The 21,056-nt window shown below is 42.8% G+C and overlaps 2 protein-coding genes across 2 annotated transcripts in view; both read left to right on the top strand.

Annotated features, from left to right (window-relative positions):
• ACLY (ATP citrate lyase) overlaps window positions 1–9,054 on the top strand; it is a 79,275-nt gene extending 70,221 nt beyond the window's left edge. Inside the window, exons 24-28 of the mRNA XM_030220551.1 lie at window positions 2,285–2,428; window positions 3,062–3,175; window positions 4,648–4,730; window positions 6,162–6,238; window positions 6,805–9,054. Of these exons, the coding sequence (XP_030076411.1) occupies window positions 2,285–2,428; window positions 3,062–3,175; window positions 4,648–4,730; window positions 6,162–6,238; window positions 6,805–6,899 (513 nt within the window). The 3' untranslated portion in view covers window positions 6,900–9,054. The remainder of the gene's footprint in view (window positions 1–2,284; window positions 2,429–3,061; window positions 3,176–4,647; window positions 4,731–6,161; window positions 6,239–6,804) is intronic.
• Window positions 9,055–14,311: 5,257 nt separating this feature from the next.
• On the top strand, window positions 14,312–21,056 carry KLHL11 (kelch like family member 11). Its single transcript, XM_030221889.1, is given in 5 exon segments — window positions 14,312–14,663; window positions 14,665–14,756; window positions 17,700–17,713; window positions 17,716–19,001; window positions 19,003–21,056. Coding segments are annotated over 5 exon segments (2,019 nt in total). The 5' UTR covers window position 14,312; the 3' UTR covers window positions 19,279–21,056.

The following is a 21,056-nucleotide window of genomic DNA, read 5'->3' as shown; positions in this document are numbered from 1 at the left end:
ATTCTTACAAACTTACACCTGCTTGGAAGGAGTGCAGGTACAGTTATATTTTATCAAAGTGTGGGTGCACTGCAACTCCACCCCAGCTCCTCTGAAACTCCATCCCCAGAATATGCACAGATCGTGCAAAAGAGGTACAAGCTTAACCACGTACCTAGGTTTTTTACCTGTGTATTATTTGAGACATTTTGCACGTGTAAAATGTACTTTGTACACAGAAATTGCTTTATAAAGTTACCAGAAGAAGCAAAAAGAGGAAAAGCAAAAACAACGCACAAACAGAAAAGGTGACAAAGTTCCAAAACAATGGAGCGATACAGAAATTATTGATAGGTATCAGTGACTCAACACAAGCCGTGTTGCGGCCATAAGGCCTGCCTCAGGAGTCAGTACCAGAAAGTTACACAGTGGTCTAATAGCGTGTAATGCGATTAAATAACTACACCCAAAACGCGCATCGAACAAAATCCTGCCTCTGTGTAGCACTGCAGAACAGCTCTGCTTGACTACAGAGCTGTTCTGCTACGTAGAGGCAGGATTTTGTTTGATGCGCGTTTTGGGTGCAATTATTTAATCGCATTACACTACTACTACTACTTATCCTTTCTATAGTGCTACAAGGCATATGCAGCGCTGTACACCATACACAAAAAGGCAGGCCCTGCTCAAAGAGCTTACAATCTAGATAAGACAGGTAAACAAACAGAACAATTAAGGGTAAGGGAATAAAGAGCTGAGGATAAAAGGACAGGGCAAGTGAGTAGTGGTTAGGAGTCAAAAGCAGTGGTAAAGAGGTGGGCTTTAAGTTTGGACTTGAAAACAGCCAAAGATGGGGCTAGATGTACATGCTCGGGAAGTCTATTCCAGGCGTGAGGTGCAGCAAGATAAAAGGAACGAAGTCTGGAATTAGCAGTAGCGGAGAAGGGGACAGATAAGAGAGATTTATCTACAGAACGGAGTACTCGAGGGGGGCATAGGGAGAGACAAGAGTGGAGAGGTACTGTGGAGCGGCAGAGAGAATGCACTTATAGGTTAATAAGAGAAGTTTGAATTGAATGCGTAAATGGATAGGGAGCCAGTGAAGTGACTTAAGGAGAGGGCTAATGTGAGCATAGCGATGGCGGAAAATGAGTCGCGCAGCAGAGTTTTGGACTGATTGAAGAGGAGAGAGATGGCTAAGAGGGAGGCCGGTGAGAAGCAGGTTACAATAATCAAGACGAGAGGTGATGAGAGTGTGGATAAGGGTTCTGGTAGAGTGCTCAGAGATGAAGGGATGGATTTTGCTGATGTTATATAGAAAGAAACGACAGGTTTTGGCAATCTGCTGAATGTGAGTAGAGAAGGAGAGAGAGGAGTCAAAGATGACCCCAAGGTTACGAGCTGATGAGACAGGGAGAATGCGAGTGCCATCCACAGAAATAGAGAAAGGGGGGAGAGGAGAGGTAGGTTTAGGGGGAAAGATGAGAAGCTCGGTTTTGGCCATGTTAAGTTTCAGATGATGTTGAGACATCCAGGCAGCGATATCAGATAGGCAGACTGAAACATTGGTCTGGATGCTGGTTGAGATTTCAGGGGTAGAGAGGTAGATTTGAGAGTCATCAGCATAGAGATGGTATTGAAAGCCATGGGATGATATCAGAGAGCCAAGAGAAGAAGTGTAGATGGAGAACAGGAGAGGACCGAGAACTGAGGTACACCGATTGGTAGAGGGATAGAAGTGTAATTTTCTGGTATTGACTCCTGAGGCAGGCCTTATGGCCGAAACACAGCTAGTTTTGAGTCACTGGTATCTATCAATAAATTCTGCACTGCATCATTGTTTTGAGGCTTATTTGTCTCCTTTGCTGTTTGTGTGTTGCTTTATAAAATTATCCCTATTAAAGTAGGTTGTACACATAGGGCTCATTAGAATTGTAAATCAGCTTGCTTCACTGCATGGTTTTAATAACATTTCCTTCACTGATTCTGGCAGCCTTGCACTTTCCCGTGGACATGCCAAGGTCATTCCTAAAGCTACTATTGAGATCCTCGTTTGAGATTTCACTGGGACTTTAGAAGGCCCATAAGCTAGTGTTCCCCAGTGTTCGCTCCTTCTCATGGTTTTTTTGTCTGGCTGAAATGTTGGCTGCTTGGGTACATTGTAAAATAGATGTTGTCATGAAACTGTTGTACTCTTAATTCTAGTGTTTTGGAGGTGAGAGGAAGGGTGGCTGTATTGATGAATTCACCCACCACACCCCAGGGTAAAAGCTTCAGTGTTGGTCTTGTGACTGTTCATATACAGGGTGACCGGTTTGGTGGGGCTTTGGATGCTGCAGCGAAGATGTTCAGCAAGGCCTTCGACAGTGGCCTCATTTCCATGGAGTTTGTAAACAAGATGAAGAAAGAAGGGAAACTTATCATGGGGATCGGACACCGCGTAAAGTCCGTGAGTAACCAGCACTGCTATGCCTCTCTCTGTTGACAGCTGTCTCTAAATTTACCTAACAAGGTTGATCCAATCTTAGGTTTTCCCTCTGCATGCTGGAAAATCAGAACTATAACTCCCGATTGCATTCCCTAAGAAAAGCAAGACTACAGATCCCTGCATGCAGTGGAGTAAACTAAGGATCAACCCCATTGGACAAATTGGGAGCCATTTTGCAACACTAATCTGCCTGTTCCTCCACTGCTGCTGGAGAGTGGGAAGAGAAGCTTCTCTGTGTCATGTGAATGAGTCATTTCAAACTGGATTAATTTTCCCTTAATGTGTTCACTGCATGTGTTTGCACTTTGACAAGCAAGACTTTGAGAGGTGTCACTGATGGCACCAGTGGGAGACTGGTGGTTAATGTTAAACAAGTTTAAGACCCCTAAGCCAGTTTACAGTGCAGACAGAAAATTCTTAAAAGCCAATCTGACCCTGGGCTAAGGATGAGTAAATTGGAGCAGAGCATTTTGAAGAACAGTCTTTAACTAATGTGGAGTTGCTGAACCATGCTATAGACTGGTTGATCATATTACGTGGCCAGGCTCAGTGGGAGAAAGCTGATTTCACCTTATATTTTCTTACAACTTACAGATAAACAACCCTGATATGAGAGTCCAGATCCTGAAGGATTACGTCAAACAGCACTTTCCGGCCACACCCCTGTTGGATTACGCCCTGGAAGTAGAGAAAATCACCACTTCAAAGGTATGGTGCCAAGTCCAGATGCTAGCAAATTATCGTTAACAGCAGCCTCCCCATGGACATGTGACCACCGAGGTAGCGCCCCTGCAAACAAAGTGTCCATACAAGTCATAAAAGTACAGGCAAAATTGCTGCTGAGGTTTTTGTTTTTTAAGCTAGAACCTCATTGCTCCTCTGTAATTCTGCAGAATGCCTGTCAAGAACTCATATTTACTCAGGCACACAATTTATCAGTCTGCCTGGTCAGATTTCCAAGTTCTAGGTTAAATTATAGGCATTCTTGCCTAATTTGGCCAAGTGACACATCACCTCGGCCATGATGAGCAGGAGACAGAGGCAGCTTGCTAGCAGAACGTTGTCACTTTTTGCAAGTTTAGACTGGAAATTGCCTATCTTTAGGCTTTTTATTTAAAATATTAACTGTTTTTTTTTTTAAGATGTTTCCATTTTAAGCCACTAGCACAAGAAGAGTCAGCCACACGCTGGTGACCTCTGATGCCACTAAGAACAGATTAGCTCTCGTAGGGGCTGATGCTCAAAGGTCCATGCTAGAATGAAGTACTACTGCTAACCTAGCACAAGAAAATTGCCACTTGGAGTAATGATCATGCAAATTAATGCTGTTAAAATCGTGGCAGTAATTAGCTGCTTAGTACTCTGCTTTCCTGTCAGTGCCTGAGAATTGGTACGGGGTTGTTAATGACAGCATTTAAATGCATTTCTCCTTTATATGGTAGTTAGGCCCCACCCAGTGCATCCAGGATGTACTGGGCAGGGCACTGCCATTTTCAAGATGGTGCCCCAAGAAGTAGAAATGAATAGGCATTGCTCCTGCCTCCACCTTCAAGGTACCGGGGGTATAGGGGAGGGTGGGCCACCTCTAGACCACCAGGGAATGACTTCAGACTTGGGGGGTCCATACCGGGCCGGGGTTCCATTGGACCACCAGAGGGTTCTTTTAAGTTTAGGGCTTGGGGGCCACCGGACCACGAGGGCATTTTGTTATAGTCGGGGGAGTCAGCCGAGAGGTTCAGGGGCCACCGGACCACCAGTGCTTTTCTTTTGGGGGTGGAGGGGAGCCTGTCTGGGGCAGAGTGGTCAGGCTGGTGGGTGGGAAAGGGTTCTGGTTAGGCACCTCTTCTCTCAACTAACCCTTCCAACTCTGCCCCAGATCTGGCGTTAGGTTTCTGGCGATAAATGCATCTGAGAGCCTTTTGAGAATTGGTGCAGGGTTATTAATGTGGTCTACATTAATGGTTTCATTGGCAGCGCTAGTCTGGTGCTAATCGCCTTTAATGTTGGGAGTAGGTTTTCAGAATCAGGGCCCTAGAGCTCAGAAAAACCTGAAAGGCCTTTCTAAGTAAATTCCTCTCTCCCCCCCCCCCCCCCCCCACCCCCCATCATCATGCCTACCTGTTTCCACTCTGCTGCCCTGCCTTTCAAACTGCTATCATTTTCTTTTTTCTTTCTCCTAGAAACCTAATCTTATCCTGAATGTGGATGGCTTTATCGGAGTGGCATTTGTTGATTTGCTCAGGAACTGTGGCTCCTTCACACGGTGAGTAGCAGTTCGATTCTGGTCTTTTCCCCTGCATTGTCCCAGTGCATTTCATTCTGGTGGGTTGCATAAAAATCTGCATTGCTGTAGGTCTGTGATGCAGACCCCTCCAAAAGCCAATAGAAAAGCTGATGAAGGTTAAAGGTCAGCTGCACTTGAAAAGACATGGGGTGTGGAGGTGTTTAAAACATTTCATTGCATGTTTGTTACCTGAAATAAATATTCCTGTTTGTGGTTCTCTGTGGTTGCATCCAATCCAGTTTTATTCATAAACTGTTCAACCCGACACAAATCACCCTAAGTGGTGATACAAAATGAATAGTTTAAAAAAAAAAAACAATTCCTAGTCTTTACCCAGAAGGGATGTGCTGATCATTGATTTTATCTTTTGTACCTGCAGTGAAATTTCCAACAAACGTGTTTTTCATTAATGCCAATTCCTATCTGGTAGTAAAAGTACCTGTAGATGTCTAGACTTTGGCTTGAGGTTATCCTTGGGTCCTGAGCTGTTATACTGCTTTTGAAACTAATATAATAAGGTACAGAATGGACATAATAAAAAAAAAAAAAAAAATATATATATATATATATATAAAAACTTTCTTGGACTGTCATGAAACACCTAGCCACCCGTCTGGGGTTACCCCTGCAGCCACTTAGAGGGTCTATCCCCAGCACAGCTAAGGTCCGCCTGCACCTTGTGCTCTACACTAGCACCCTTCTCCCACCAACTGGGTCACACTGCCTCTGAGTGAGTCTCACACTCTCAAAGTATCCCCAGTGATTTCTAGGTTACTGGGGCTACACTCCCAGTGGTCCCACAGTTCCCAGAAAGCATTCACAGACCCAACACACAAGCCACCAGGATTCTTTATCAGTCCAGACAGAGAGGCAATAAACTAAATATTGTTTATAGTCTTTTTAAAATTGAACAGTGGAACAAAATTGTGCAGTCAGCAAACAATAACAGGTAACTGAATAAGGATCAATTATACCACTAACTAAACATTTCTATACTGTCTAAACAGTACCTGGGAAGATCAGGACATATAATTCACCAAGCCTCAGCAAAGAGATCTGTCTCTCTTTTCTCCCGGGCTAAGAATAGATGCAAAAAGAGCACACACTAAAGGAAATGAGCTCCTGGGCCAATCAGAGCCCAGTCAACAAGATAAAAGTATACTGCTGCTGGCTTCCTGCTTGTGTTAAAGAAAAAGAACATTCAGTTCTCTACACCAGCTTTACAGCAAAGAAACACCACCTGCTGGCCAAATACATTTTTACAGGCTTAAAACACACTGTTTCTTCACAGGTTGGGTTTCCTTGTGGATCTTAAAAAGATCCTGAATTCAGCAATAACTAAAAATTCCTGCACTTTATTTGCTGGCTTGTGATCATTAAGGGAAGTTTTGCTGATGTTGTCTTTTGCAGGGAGGAGGCAGATGAATACATAGACATTGGTGCTCTGAATGGTATCTTTGTACTGGGCAGGAGTATGGGTTTCATTGGTAAGTTCTATCTTTATCACCATTTTTAAAGAAAGGATCAGGAATTTTTTTAAAAGCTGAGGGCATTTTTCAAATTGAAACACAGTGATTAATGCAGCTAGATGGAGCTATTTGATAATTGGAATTAGCTTGCTGGTCTGTTGATACATAGGCCCTGTGTGTCCACAGTCTTCCTGGCTTCTCTCTAAAAACTGTTTCTAAGTTGTATGCAATGCAAGTGTCACACAGGTTAGCAGGCACCACTGTGTTTTAACCTGTGAAATGAGTGGGTGGTCTCACTGTTTATTTCCCAGTAGCTGGGGCACTACCTTATTATTTATCGGCATCTGATCTGGTGACCTCAGACTGGACCGGGATCAAAAAGCCTGTAACCCAGAGTCCAGTCTTTGTAACGTTTCTGGCATTGGTTCTCCTAGAACAGCAATGAACCAGGGCATTCTGGTGAAACCTTGTACTACCTCTGCCAGTGTGGCATACTGTGCTAGTACAGTGTCAAAAACAGCAGTGACAAATAGCGATGCCAAGGAAACAAGCAAGCCATAATCCCTGTGAATGTTTTATTGCAGGACACTACTTGGATCAGAAGAGGCTTAAGCAGGGCCTGTATCGCCACCCATGGGATGATATCTCCTACGTTCTTCCAGAGCACATGACAATGTAGTGACTGGTAGCTCTCCCTGACAGTGCCCTCTGGAGGTAGTGACCTGATGTGCCTGGAAGGTTATGAAAGATGGAACTTGAATTGGAGATAGCCATTGGGTGTACGGTGTCAAAGACAGTAACATTTCCAAGCAATTGTGGAATTCTTTTTTTTTTATTCTACTTTGATAAATGTAGCTGCTGAATTGTGGTACAATGTTCCATTCTGCTTCTTGCTATATTTATTAACTAGAAATAACAGAGTGCTTCTCTAGCTTTAAGTGTGTCCTGTTTCTCCTTACCTTTGCTGGGTTTCCTTGGCAAGGAGGTTTCACCAAGATTATCCACCAAGAAATAAAGCCTTCACTCGGTGATGCCAAGCAGCCAATGTTCTGCCTGTTTATAGGAACTGCTGTCCTTGGCATGGCCAGAAAGTGTGGCTTGCAGGACAGAGCTGGGAGACAGAGGGAGAGGGGAAGAAGAGTCTGATGCCAACAGGGCTAGGAAGTGAGACTATAGAAAGATTAGAAGGAGATGGAATGGTTTAGAGCAGAGAGAGGAACCCCCACTTAATCAAGGGCTCCTAAAACGTCACCATGAGAAATCCTCCCCATCCCTCCCAAGCTAGGTTTGGTTTCCAGGTTACCTGCAATAATATAATCTTGCATAATTTGGTCACCTGAGAAACCAGACTTATTGGTAAGTACCAAAGCTGACTAGCCGGATTTCACTAGGCTAGGCCATTACTAAAGAAGCGACAGGACAGGTGTGATTTATTATAGGCCGATGTGAAGGATATGCCTCAGAGTCTCATTTATTCCATTGATGTATGTAAAGCCTCTATACGTGTCTGTCTGTATGTTTCTCTTTAGTTCTAAAGGTTAATTTTATTTAATAAAAGGACTAAGAAAAGCAGCCACTAAATGCAATGCTTCCAAAAGATGTCCCTCCACCATCAGTAGGCATTAAAGCAGCAGTCTGTGGAAGCTAAAATAGTTTTTGAACATGGCACCGGTTAGCACAAGGTGCTTTAAGTTAAACAAAAAAAGAATATTAAACAAAGGACAAGTGTTAGCCTGGACAAGTAAGCAAGGAGATCTAAGAAAACTTCATTTTCTTGCCCATCAGAAAGCAGTTGTTGTGAAGACTACTGTTGCTTTTACTTTTAGGATCTGGTAGGGTTGCCAGGAGGGGCTGATCCAGTCTTGGTTTCTAGCCTGTTGTATGCCTGGACTCTAAAACCAGGCCTGGCTCAGTGCGCCCCAATGACCTAAACTCTATTTTTAACTGACATTGAATTTTTTTTTAAATAGCACAAACTCATGAGTTATTTTTATGAAAAATCGTAGCATGCTTCCCAGCAGCTCTACTCACCCTATTAGCAGAATTAGTGCTAGACGGGCTGACCCAAGAGCAGAAAATGCAGATTTGGTTCTGGGACCCGATTCTGGCTTCTGGAATGCTGAGGAGGTGGGTTATAAAAATAAATAAATAAAGTCCAGTTCATCAAATGACACAACCAAGTACAGAATGCATGTGGTTAAGAGTTCTAAAGGAAGCTATGTCTCTGTCCCCCAGCCAAACTGCTGTTGCTGTAGTAACTGGGCTATGGGGGGGGAGGGGGGAAGGGTAGAGTAGAACGAAAAATAGTGCTAGCTCAGACAGACTGTCGCTGCTAAACCTGCACTGTGTGCCCGTCCTACTGTGGGCTTATTCTCTGTCAGATCACCAAAGCAACTATAAAAAGGAATACTGGTAAAGGACAACTAAGAAGGGTACAAGACCTTGACAACCAGCATTCGTTGTCAATAGTAAATCATTTTTAATTCTTTGTACTGTGGTTTTTTTTGTTTGTTTGCTTTTTTAGCATGGACCAGTAGTAAATGTAGAGGGAGCCATCAAGAGCTTGGCACATGCCATGTATAGACAGTTTAATGGTGGTAAAAGGCATTCTTAAAACTGTGAAATAAAGTTGTTTGTTTTAAACTACAAAGTATTTCTGCAGCCAAAGCTGTCTGTTCTCTGCCAAATTACTGTTCCATGAAACTGTGGACTGTTTGCATTTATCCTTATGTGTACCACCTGTGTACTGTGTGGGTCATGTCATACTGAAGAGTGTGTCAATACGTCTGTATTTTACTCTGTCAGTTAACTTAAATAAAGTAACACTGTTAGCAGCTGGTAGTGAAATGGAATTTTTGGGGGTGGGGGAAGAGGATTGGGGGTTCAGCTTTCTTGCCACATGAAACTTCAGCTATTCTAGAACAGTTCAGGGAATACTGTATAATACATAAAATAACTTAAAAGACATGAGCTTCTCCCACGTGTGAATCCACAGGCTTCAAGGATGGTTTTGTAAAATACTTTCTCTGGTTTGAGCAGAGTCTGTTTTATCCTAAACCAGGAGTACTCAACCCGTTCCTTGGCAAGCCCAGCCAGTCACGTTTTCAGGGTACCCACAATGAATATGCATGGGATAGATTTGCATACAATGGAGGTAGTACATGCAAATTTGTCAGGCTATTCATTGTGGATATCCTGAAAACCTGACTGGCTGGGTGTGTCTTGAGGACTGGGCTGAGAACCCCTGCCCTAAAATGATAGAAACTGTAGGGATAATGTAGCCAATAGCACCCCACATGTAAAAGTGGCCCATTTCCATTAGGAAAGAAGTATGAAAATGGGTCATGAACAGTAATTAGTGGAGGAGTAGCCTAGTGGTTAGTGCAGTGGACTTTGATCCTGGGGAACTGAGTTCGATTCCCACTGCAGCTCCTTGTGACTCTGGGCAAGTCACTTAACCCTCCATTGCCCCTGGTACAAAAATAAGTACCTGAATATATGTAAACCTCTTTGAATGTAGTTGCAAAAACTTCAGAAAGGCGGTATATCATTTCCCATTTCCCCTAATTAAACATAAAGGTAGTCCCATGTACACAAGCCATTAATTACTTATGGAGGTTGCCACTTGCACTGGTATAAGTAGGATTGAATGGACCCCAGGCAGAAAAATTGAGCCCTAATATCAGCATATTTCTCAAGGTAGTCAGAACTAGGAGCAGGTCCCCCTTCAGTGGCACAGGAAATGAGGCACTGTAGCAATTTACTTGCTGCTGGGTTGTACGGCAGCATAAATAGAGGTTTGAGCAGCATATGCAGTGCTCACCACCTTCCATCAGTGCCACTAGCTCAAGGCAATTTGCTGCTTAAGGCAAGGTATGAGTTGGTGTAATTTCCCCCCCCCCCCCCCACCCCCCCGAGCAAGGCACCTAACAGAAAGGGCCTCTGAAAACTCTGTTCAACAAGGAGGGTGAGGAGTTCCCCCTCAGAACATAGGTCAGGCAATTCCCCCCCCCCCCCCCCCCAAAAAAAAAAAAAAAAAATTTCCTTGTCAGCCCTCCAGACCGGTCCAGCTACTGACGTGTGGGTTATGCTTGCCTACCAGCAGATGGAGGCTGAGAATGCAACAGCTTTCTGACCCTCTGTAAAAGCACTGTGCCACCCCTCAGCCAGCCAGTATGTTCTCAGTCTCCAGCAGATGGTAGGCTAGCAACCTTTGCAGTCAGCAGCCGGTCTGGTAGGCCTAGAAGGGCTTGGTCCTTTGGGGTTCCATTGGTCTGTGGTGTTCGGTAGTTTGTTTCAGGGGCTTAAATTAAAAGGATTAAAAAAAAAAAATCCTTTCCCCCTTTTAGTTGTTCCTCTCTCTCTCTGGGCCCTTGCTGTTGGGCTAGTTGGTCCGCAGGGGCCACACTTTACCCTTGAGATGTACACCCAGGTGGCTGGGTCCCTCCTCCCCACCCCCCACCGGTTGGCTGGGATTACTTGTAGCCTCAGCCCTGGGTCTCCCCCAGGAGCCTTGAGTGCTTTCCCACACTTGTCCACCACTAGAACTAGGACAACTGCTACCTAGGCTAATAGCTAATAATTTCTCAATACCAAACTTTCTGAAAATATATATTGAAATATTTTTTAAATTATTTTTTTGAAAGAGTACCCTCAGAATTTTCCACTATCTTTGGCAATTAGTATTAACTATTGCCCAGTGGTATAGCACTTCATTCATCGGGCTACTCTTCTTTTTAACACCGTGTATTATTATTATTTATTACATTTGTACCCCGCGCTTTCCCACACAATGCAGGCTCAATGCGGCTTACATAGTAATTTGAAATACAAAGTTAAGAATAGAATTTTCAATAAAACAGTACATGCTATTAGTGTTTTTTAGTGATACATTTACTACACCTGCACCAACTATGGTCATTAACCAATACTTTAAAATAGCATAGTCATTCATAGAAGCTGAACTTATCTTTATGTCAGCGTCCTCACTGACTCCATGCTCCCATGAGTCAAAGAGCAGGAATGAATATCTGAGCACTGAGAAATGAGCTCTGCATGTTCCTCCCGATAGAAAATGCGAGCCACAGAAGGATCCTCTCCCAAAGGGAACAGGTCTTTGCCAAGATCCAGAGGGACCAGGCTCTCCTCCTCCTCCTCCTCCTCCAGATCACTGAAGTCTTCCTCAAACACAAGGTCCTCCAAAGCATCTTCCTGAAAATCCAGACTTGGATGCTTGGGAAGCTTTAGACCCAGAGCAGGAGCATAATAGGACCCGACCCCATGGAAGGCCCCCGAGGTTTCCCAGTTCTGGTCACCGTATCTCAAAAAAGATATAGCGGAATTAGAAAAGGTTTAAACGACCAACCAAAATGATAAAAGGGATGAAACTCCTCTGATATGAGGAAAGGCTAAAGAGGTTAGGGCTTTTCAACTTGGAAAAGATATAGCTAAGGGGGGATATGATTGAGATCTACAAAATCCTGAGTAGTGTAGAATGAGTAGAAGTAAATTGTTTCTTGTTTCACTTATTCCGAAAGTACAAGAACTAGGGGACACTCAAGGAAGTTACATGGAAATGCTTTTAAAATAGGAGCAAATATTTTTTCACATAGTTAAGCTCTGGAACTCTTTGCCAGAGGATGCAGTAACAGCGGTTAGCATATCTGGGTTTAAAAAAGGTTTGGACAAATTCCTGGAGGAAAAGCCCATAGTCTGCTATTGAGACAGAGAGGGGGAAGCAACTGGTTGCCCTGGGATTGGGAGCATTGATTTATTTTATTTATTTATTTAGATTTTTGCTCACACCTTTTTCAGTAGTAGCTCAAGGTGAGTTACATTCAGGTACTCTGGATATTTCTCTGTCCCAGGAGGGCTCACAATCTAAGTTTGTACCTTAGGCAATGGAGGGTTAAGTGACTTGCCCAAGATCACAAGAAGCAGCAATGGGATTTGAACCGGCCACATCTGGATTGCAAAACCTGTGCACTAACCACTAGGCCACTGTTGCTAATTGGGTTTCTACCAGGTACTTGTGACCTGGCTTGGCCACTCTTTGGAAAACTGGGCTAGCTGCACCATTGGTCTGACCCAGTATGGCTACTCTTATGTTTGTCTCTCTCAGCTCTCCAGCGCCCCTGCTGCAACAGTCAGCAGTCTACACAGCTACAAGGCACTGAAGAGATTTGGAAGGCAGTACTAGGAAGTTATGCCCATAATTTCTTACCACCTTCTGATTGGGGATGCCATAGCACTCAAGGAGGTTTAATAGACAGGAGACCAACAAGCTCATTTTCAAAGCACTTAGCCTCCCAAAGTTCCATAGAAACCTATGGAACTTAGCCTCCCAAAGTGCTTTGAAAATATGCCTGCAAGTGATGTCAAAACGTTCCCCTTCCCCACGTAGCCGTCATCCCCATACACTCAAAACAAAGCAAGTAAACCTATGAGTTACTGCACCCATGTTGTCATTCTTTATTGCTGGTAGCATTTTTATTAATCTCACAATATTTTCAAACATGCCGGCTTGTGCAGTATACGGATCTGTACATCTGGTGTCTGGAATTTTGGAAGATAGAAATAAGGAAATAAAAATAAAATTTTGGATGTATTCTGTAGAAGTTGGTGTTTACTTTTGCAATATGATGGATGCCTTTTCTGGTGTGTGCATGTGTGATAATCTTTGAATAACTGCCTATACTAATGGCTATGGATTTCTGAACATGTGGTATCATTAAAGGACAAACTTTTAAATGCCAGTTGGGTATATATGCTAATCTCAACTTTGTTAAATGTTTCAGACATATCCATCTGTTTGTTCCCATGATATAACTGAATTCTATTATTCTGTCTCACTGTATTTCAAATGTAAGCCACATTGAACCTGACTTTACTTGATAATGTGTGATTATAAATGTAAAAAAAAAATCCTTTATCCTTCATCTTTTAAGACACTGCCTACCTGCGGGATAGTGATGGCACAAGGAAAGCAAGTTTGGTCCAGTGCAGACTAACTCAAAATAACCTGTTCCTTAGCTGGACCCTAGTATTTCCATATTGAAAATGTGACCATACAATGCCTCTGTGGTTTTGCTCCACTAATAAGTTAAAAGATTAACTGGATTTCTTGAAAGGATTATATAAACTTAGGATGCAGGACTAGGGACACAAACATACACTTACTTATTCAATATCACAATTCTTCATGTACAGCCACACAACAATCTTTTAGGGTGGATAGTGTTCTTAATGAGCTCCTTTTATTATCAACCAGATAGAGAAATGAGTTTTCAGTTTTGGCACAGTACAAGTAATCAGAAGAACAAAATCTAAGAAAACCAATGGTCTGCACTAGGGGCTTATAGCTCATTTATATTTAAACAAAAGAGATCTGCATGAAACAAAATATTTATTTTTATTTTGACTTATAAAACCACTTGACCCTGAAACACGTTCAAAACAGAATAATCCATTTGAATATTTAAAAGGTAAAGTACAAAACAGATGAAGATGTGATTCCATGTGCCCCAATGAAAGCAGAGTTTAATTCTACTTCCATTTGATTTCAATATATTCCATCATCTTTATAACACCAGGCTTCCCAAGGCAGATTACAACAGTTAAGATGAACCCATCAGAAAACAGGGTATCCTCACTGAAATTTGGCCATCTGTATTGCATAGTTTGTATTTTGTGCACATTTTGCAGTAAAATAAATAGAGTTTAAAACTGCTGTTTCCTGCCAGCTATAATTTTTTAAGTAGAGGAGTGGCCTTGTGGCTAGAGCACCAGCCCTGACATCCAGAGGTGGCTGGTTCAAATCCCACCATTGCCACTCCTTGAGATCCTGGGCAAGTCACTTAACCTTCCATTGCCTCAGGTACAAACTTAGATTGTGAGCCCTCCTGAGTCAGAGAAATACTCCACGAGGTTTCTTAAATTCTCCCTTCGCCTATGAATCAACGGCTCGTTTTTTCCAGACAAGCACAAACGGCCGGCCTGCGGACCCGCCGTACTCTGCGTGGTTACCGGGCAACCATCGTGGCGTGAACTGGGCATCCGTCCTACGTCATCAGTCTGCGCCTAGGGGGAAAAGATGGCGGCGGCCAGCGTTTCTTCTCAACCTAAGCCGCTTCCCTCGAACCTAGACGCCCCGGCCGAGGATTCGGTGTTGGCAGGAGGAGACTGCGCCTCAGCGGAAGCCGAGGACTTTGTAGCAGATAACCATTGCTGGGAGCTGTCTTGGCGGCAGAATGAGCAACGTAAGCTGGGCCTCTTTTGCGATATTACTCTGGCTTTCGGTGGTGGCCGAGAGTTTCGAGCGCATCGTTCTGTGTTGGCCGCCGCCACCGACTACTTCACGCCGCTCCTCTCTGGCCATTTTGAAGAATCACGCTCTGGCCGTGTGGACATATGCAAGTGGAGCTCGGAAGGTGGCCCGGGACCTGGAGACTGTAGAGGGCCGTTATTCAGTACTGTACACGGGTAAGATCCGTGTCTGCACTGGCAGTGTGCATGAGGTGCTGGAGTTGGCGGACAGGTGAGTGAAACTGTGGCGTGAGGACGACACTAAGTACTGGAGTTAGCGAGCGTGGGCAAGAGGGGAACTTGGTGATGGAGCTGGTAAAGGGGATGAGGTTTGATATACTTCCTTTCTGTGGTTACAGTCAAAGCGGTTTACATATTATTTTTAAGTACTTATTTTGTACCTGGGTCAATGAAGGCTAGTGACTTGCCCAGAATCACAAGATGCTGTAGTGGGATTCAAATTTTTGTTTCTTATGATAATGGTCTTAATCGGTGAGAAGACAACTCCCAATATTTGATCAGTGATCAAAAATCTTCACATTTGTAAAATCTGGTTATTTAAACTAATTTATGTTTAAATCATTTTTATTGGTTGTAACAAACAAATAAGACCTTTCTTCGTCAACAATAAAATTATACATAAATTAGCCAACCACAGGCTGAAACAGTTTCCATATTACTGTGTAGTATTTACATTTCTCACCTTCCTTCCCACCTAAGGACCCTTAATACTCCCTAAATCTTATCGCATGCTAACATTATAAATGGAACAAAATCAGCATTAAACAAACAGCTGGCTAAATTATTCCAGAATAAACTCTTTTGTTCAGCTTTGTCATATACAAGTTATTTAACTATATTAATCTTGAGGAGTACCCTACCCAACCTCCCTGCCCTGTCCCTCCCTCCCTTGCCCTGTCCTACCCCCCCCTCCCCCCCCCCCCCTTGTGCTCCATTACTAAGTCAACTGCATTATAGTTTAATACACACAGAAAGTCAACATTTGAGAATTGGTATCTCTCCTTGTGTATTGCTTGCCCGTCTTTCAGTAAATACTGAGCCATCTTTACCATTATCCAATGCCCCTCTATTTATTGGCAAGCCTATAAGACCTTGCCTAGGCTTTAGAAGTTCAACAATAGGCCTTGTGCCTTAATCGGGAGAGTAATCCAAAGCATTTCCCACTGAGCCTTGAACTTGAGACCTGCGGGGCTTTCCAGATCAGATACCCCACATCTGTCTATTCTCATTTGTCGCACCATTTGTGCTCGCCAGGCCTGTAAGGGAGGTATTTCTTTGCCCTCCAAAATTGTAGTATTGTGGTTATTCCAAAATATATGGCCATCTTGGCAAATGCCTTAAAGCCCTCTGGCGCCTCTGTGGTTAGTTTAAAGCGGTTAAATAAGATTAGGGGATCGTGTATGAAAGTGCAATTCCATAATTGGTCTATTCCCGCTATGATCTGCCTCCAGAACTTTCCAACCATGGCATCCCCAAAACATATTCCCCAGTGAGGCCGCTCCCTGATTACATTTGGGGCAGGTTCCCGTAGTATTAAACCCTGCTCTTTGCGCTCTGTAAGGAGATATGTGTGTTCTCAACAGCCATCTATATAACCTCTCTCTCTGGGGTATGAAAGGCGTTGCTTATACATAGCTTTCAAATATAATCTACATTCTTCCTCTGTAAAAGTACAACCCAAGTCCCCTGACCAATCTCGTGCAAGCTGTCCTAAAATCTAGCTCTGCCGTAGTGTCTTTCAATTGTTGATGATGGAATCTCAATGGTATTGAGAGTTGCGCTCCTAAAGTAAACTCCTCGGAGAGAACCTCAACCACATCCTCTGTGAGATCAGTCCACTCCAGGGAAGCCACATAGTGACTCAGTTGACGGTATGCAAAGTGGTGCGTCGGTGGGATCTTAAATCGATTCTGAAGCTCTAGATATGAGAGAATTTGTCCCTGATCCGTAACTAAGTGTGCCAGGTATACTATCCCCTTTTTTGCCCACCTATTAAAGATGCTAACCCCTTGACCTGGAGGGAACGCTGGGTTATCACATATGGACAACCAGGGGGACGTTCGGGCCGAGAAATGATACGTCTGCACACCCATCTCCATGTTTCCCTTAGGGCCGTCAGTAGGGGATGTCTCTTGAATGCTCCACTAGGCATTGCATTCCAGTATGGAGCAGGGTGACTAAAATGTATGTTTGGGAACATCATCGTCTCCACTGGTGTAATGGAAAACTCAGATGTCCCTCGTACCAGTCATTTATGTGCCTCATGGAACTTGCGATTGTCAAGAACTTAATGTTCATAAGTCCCATGCCGCCCCCCCTCCCTTGGGCTTGTCATCAGGTAGTATGAATTCTCGGCTTCTTCCCCTGCCAGAGGTACTTTTGCAATAAGCGTTGTAAGGACTTTTCATCTTTTCGCTTCAGAAACAGTGGTAATTGTTGGAAGACGTATAGCCACTTGGGAGCTACCATCATATTAAACAGCGCTATTCTTCCCCATATTGTAAGTGGTAATTCCCTCCACATAAGCAACTTATTTTAGTCATCTCTATCAGTGGACCTATGTTTTCCCTATACAGAGAGGCCCCATCTCTGGTTATATACACTCCTAAATATTTATTTATTTAAACTAATTTAATTTTGTGTGTTTATGTTGTGGGAGCTCTTTCTGTATTACTGTTTTGATCTCTGCAAATGGAAGCAAGTATGCTGTAAATCAGAGGTGGGTAACGGTAACCTACAGTATGCCATTGGATTTTATGGGTCCTGTGAAACCAGAAGACATATAGGTAGAAAGTGCCCTGCACAAATGTCATTAACCAGTGCTTTGTAGTTACTAGAAACTGTTGAAGGATACAACAATGGGATAAGCATTGACAGTGTTGTCAACTCTTCGGAAAGACAGAGGTCGACAGTAACAGACTATTCTGGTAATAATTTATGTTCATTTAGTCATCATATTGAGTTTTGTTGACAACAAATTATATGGCAAGTTTGATTTTGTATGTGGCCTGCTAGGGGTAGTACTGACATTTAATGTGTCTTTTGGTGTATAAAAGTTGCCCACCCCCTGCTGTAGATGATGCCTCATCTAAGTCTGTACAAGAGACATTCTGATTTTCAGTTTGTTTGTTTTTTTTTTCTTTCTCTCTCTAAGGTTTTTGCTAACCCGACTAAGGAATTCTGTGGAGAATTTTTGAAGAAAAAACTTAACCTTAGCAACTGCGTGGCCATCCATAGTTTAGCTCATATGTACACCCTGACCCACCTGGACATGAAATCTGGAGAAATGATCCGAAGAAACTTCTTTAAGGTTATCCAAGATGAAGAATTCTATACGCTACCCTACCATCTTGTTAGAGACTGGCTATCGGACCCTGAAATTACAGTGGATTCTGAAGAAGTCCTTTTTGAGACTGTGTTAAAGTGGGTTCAGAGGAATAGTGAAGAAAGGGAGAAATACTTTGTGGAACTATTCAGATTGCTTAGGTTGTCGCAGATGAAACCAACTTATCTCACCAGACATGTGAAATCTGAGCAGCTGGTGGTCAAAAATGAAGCCTGCATGACTCTAGTATCCGATGCTGTGGAGAGTCATGCTCTGAGGTCTGAAAATTTGCAGTCGGGTAATCTCCAGCCACTGACACTCATGCCATCCCTGCCTCGATTTGGGCAAAACATGGATGTCATAATGGTAATTGGAGGAGTGTCGGAGGGGGGAGAATATTTAAGCGAATGTGTAGGATACTTCATTGATGAAGACAGGTGGGTGAATCTTCCACACATTCATAACCACCTGGATGGTCATGCTGCTGTTGTCACTGATTCATATATATATGTGGCTGGCTCCATGGAACCTGGTTTTGCAAAGACTCTAGAAAGGTATAGTCCAAATAGAAATACTTGGGAGCAGATGTGTAATCTGATAACAAGAAAACATTCTTTTGGTCTTAGTTCAATCAAGGGCAATTTGTACAGCATAGGTGGGCATGGTAACTTCAGTCCTGGCTTTAAAGATGTGGCTTTGTATGACACTGTGAAGGACAAATGGCATACTCTTGAGTCGGCCCCAAAGATACTTCGAGATGTCAAAGCAGTGAATGTAGAAGATCGGTTTGTTTACATTGCTGCTAGGACACCAGTGGACGGTGATATTGAGGATGGGCTGAGGACCATCATTTGCAGATATGACACAGAAACCAGGCAGTGGCAGGATGTTGAATCGCTGCCACTTATTGACAACTACTGCTCTTTCCAGATGTCTGTTGCCGATACAAATTTCTATCACACTGCTTCATGTTGTCCTAAAAACTACTCTATAGACAATGAAGAAGCAAAGCAGAAGATCGCTGGCCAAATGCTGGATGAGATCCTTGAAAGCCTTCCTCCTGAGGTACTCAGTATCGAGGGGGCAGCCATCTGTTATCACAAAGACGATGTGTTTATTATCGGAGGCTGGAAAAAACAGTGATGACATAGACAAGCAGTACAGGAAAGAGGCATATCGGTACTGTGCTGAGAGAAAGCGCTGGATGCTCCTTCCTCCCATGCCGCAACCTCGATGCAGAGCAGCTGCGTGTCATATAAGAATTCCTTATAGGTGCCTTCATGGGACACAAAGATACCCCATGCCCCCAAATCTGATGTGGCAGAAAGATAGAATCCGCCAGATGCAAGAGATACATCGGCATGCTTTGAGTATGAAGAGAATGCCGCAATCTCAGATTGAGTGCTAGTTTTGCATACTACGTCAGGTTAAACAACGCACATCTCCATTTTGTAAAACTGAAGAAATATAAAATTTGTGGAACTTGATTTAAGAAACTAAAGCTTGTGTATTTCTTGTAGCAGACATGTGAGCACTACACTCTGTAGCAATGGCTCTTAAGAGATTTGGGAAAATGTTTGCAAGCTGTTCAGTGTCAGAAACCCAGTCATATGGTTTCCTCTTTCACAATAGAATAGCTGATTTCTAGTACAAGATTTTAATTGCACCAAATAACTATTTTGGAAACCTAGAACAAATATAGTGTTAAAGTAAGCATTGAATGCCATTTTATTTAGTTTTGATTTAAGCTTTACATAATAGAAATTATTTGTAGGGTTCATTCACTTATCACTGTCCTAGTCCTAAAAAGTAGAGCTATCCTACAGTGATGAACACGATCTGGATACACCCAGAGATTGCGTGAGAGGAGAAAACCCTTTAATGGACTAGCTGCTTGACGTAATCTAGTCTGTTCTATAATTGTGGATTTTTCTCTGTATATGCAGTTGTAATATGTATCTAAAATTTCCACTCAGGATAAACATGAAGGAGGAGTCTTGAGATCTTGGATTAACCATTCTGTTTACTTTTGATAGCAGATGAAATCTGGGGTTTCTAAATATATCTCTTATAAATTACTGATAGGTGTATAGACTTTTATGCAGTTCACTACTATTTGAGCTTGTGTCTGTAGGAAAAATGCACACTGCATTTTGCATTGTCTAATGAAATGTAAAGAGAGCTAGTCCAAGCACTTTGTTTTTTCATTACAACAATGTACAACACAATCGCAGACCAGCTTCTTTGCAAATCTTCTAGCCATATTTTCAGTTGAAGAAAATTTTAGACACTCTGCTTGCTTCTGACAGTCAAAACATTTTTGTCATCTGTCCTTTCAAGGATTCTAAGTACTTGCTGTACATTGAAAAGACCTGTCTACGTATTAAACAAAATCTGCACCTGGCACTTTCAGTGTTGGAAAAGCAAAGATGTACATTTTGTAACACATAAAAGCTATCTGTGCATAGTAACATCCTCTAGTCCAGTCAGGTATGTTTAAAATGCATCTACTAATAGAAGGTGTAAAAAAAAGAAAAATCTACCCTGCTATTTCAAGTTTAGTGTGCACTAAGAAACAGACTAGCCTTGGGGTTTGAGGAGAATGTGCTAAGCACATATAGCCTATAGCATGAAGAACATGTATTGAAACAAAGCAGTTTTTGTAAAATGAGACTGTGAAAGCATGTAAAGTGAACTGGTGAGGCTTTTCCCATATGTTTTCTTAACCTTGCTGCAATAGTGAATTCATTTAGGAAATCCCAAGAGAGCTGATAGTCTGTAGCAATGTAGTTACTCGGTTTTGTATCTGAGTATCGTTAATACTTGTGCTTTTCAAATGTTTGCTGCTTCTAGACCTAAACCACCAGCCTAGCCTATAATCGTGCAAGGGTGCCTCCTCATTCGTCTAGTGCTGCTGGATATTCGCAGTCCTGTAAAATTCCTTCTGCTCAGAAGCTGGATATTGGAGCCTGAATGCAGAGCTTGTAGATTTCTTGGCCACTAATGGGATTTGCAAAGTTTTACTTTAGATCTTGTTGCTAAAGCGTTTTATGGATGAGGAACTAACAGCTTTTGCTTTGCAGGCACCCCTCGGTTGTCTGAAAGGAATGGTAAGTGATTGCAAAGCATGAGGGTGTACTGTTGCGTTTTCCTGCATGTAATGGCCCTGCCTTCCTTCTAAATATC

The sequence above is a fragment of the Microcaecilia unicolor genome, chromosome 12, assembly GCF_901765095.1.
Source record: "Microcaecilia unicolor chromosome 12, aMicUni1.1, whole genome shotgun sequence".
NCBI lineage: Eukaryota > Metazoa > Chordata > Amphibia > Gymnophiona > Siphonopidae > Microcaecilia > Microcaecilia unicolor.
Note: the sequence above shows the minus strand (reverse complement) of the source record. Positions and strands in the feature narration are given on the sequence as shown.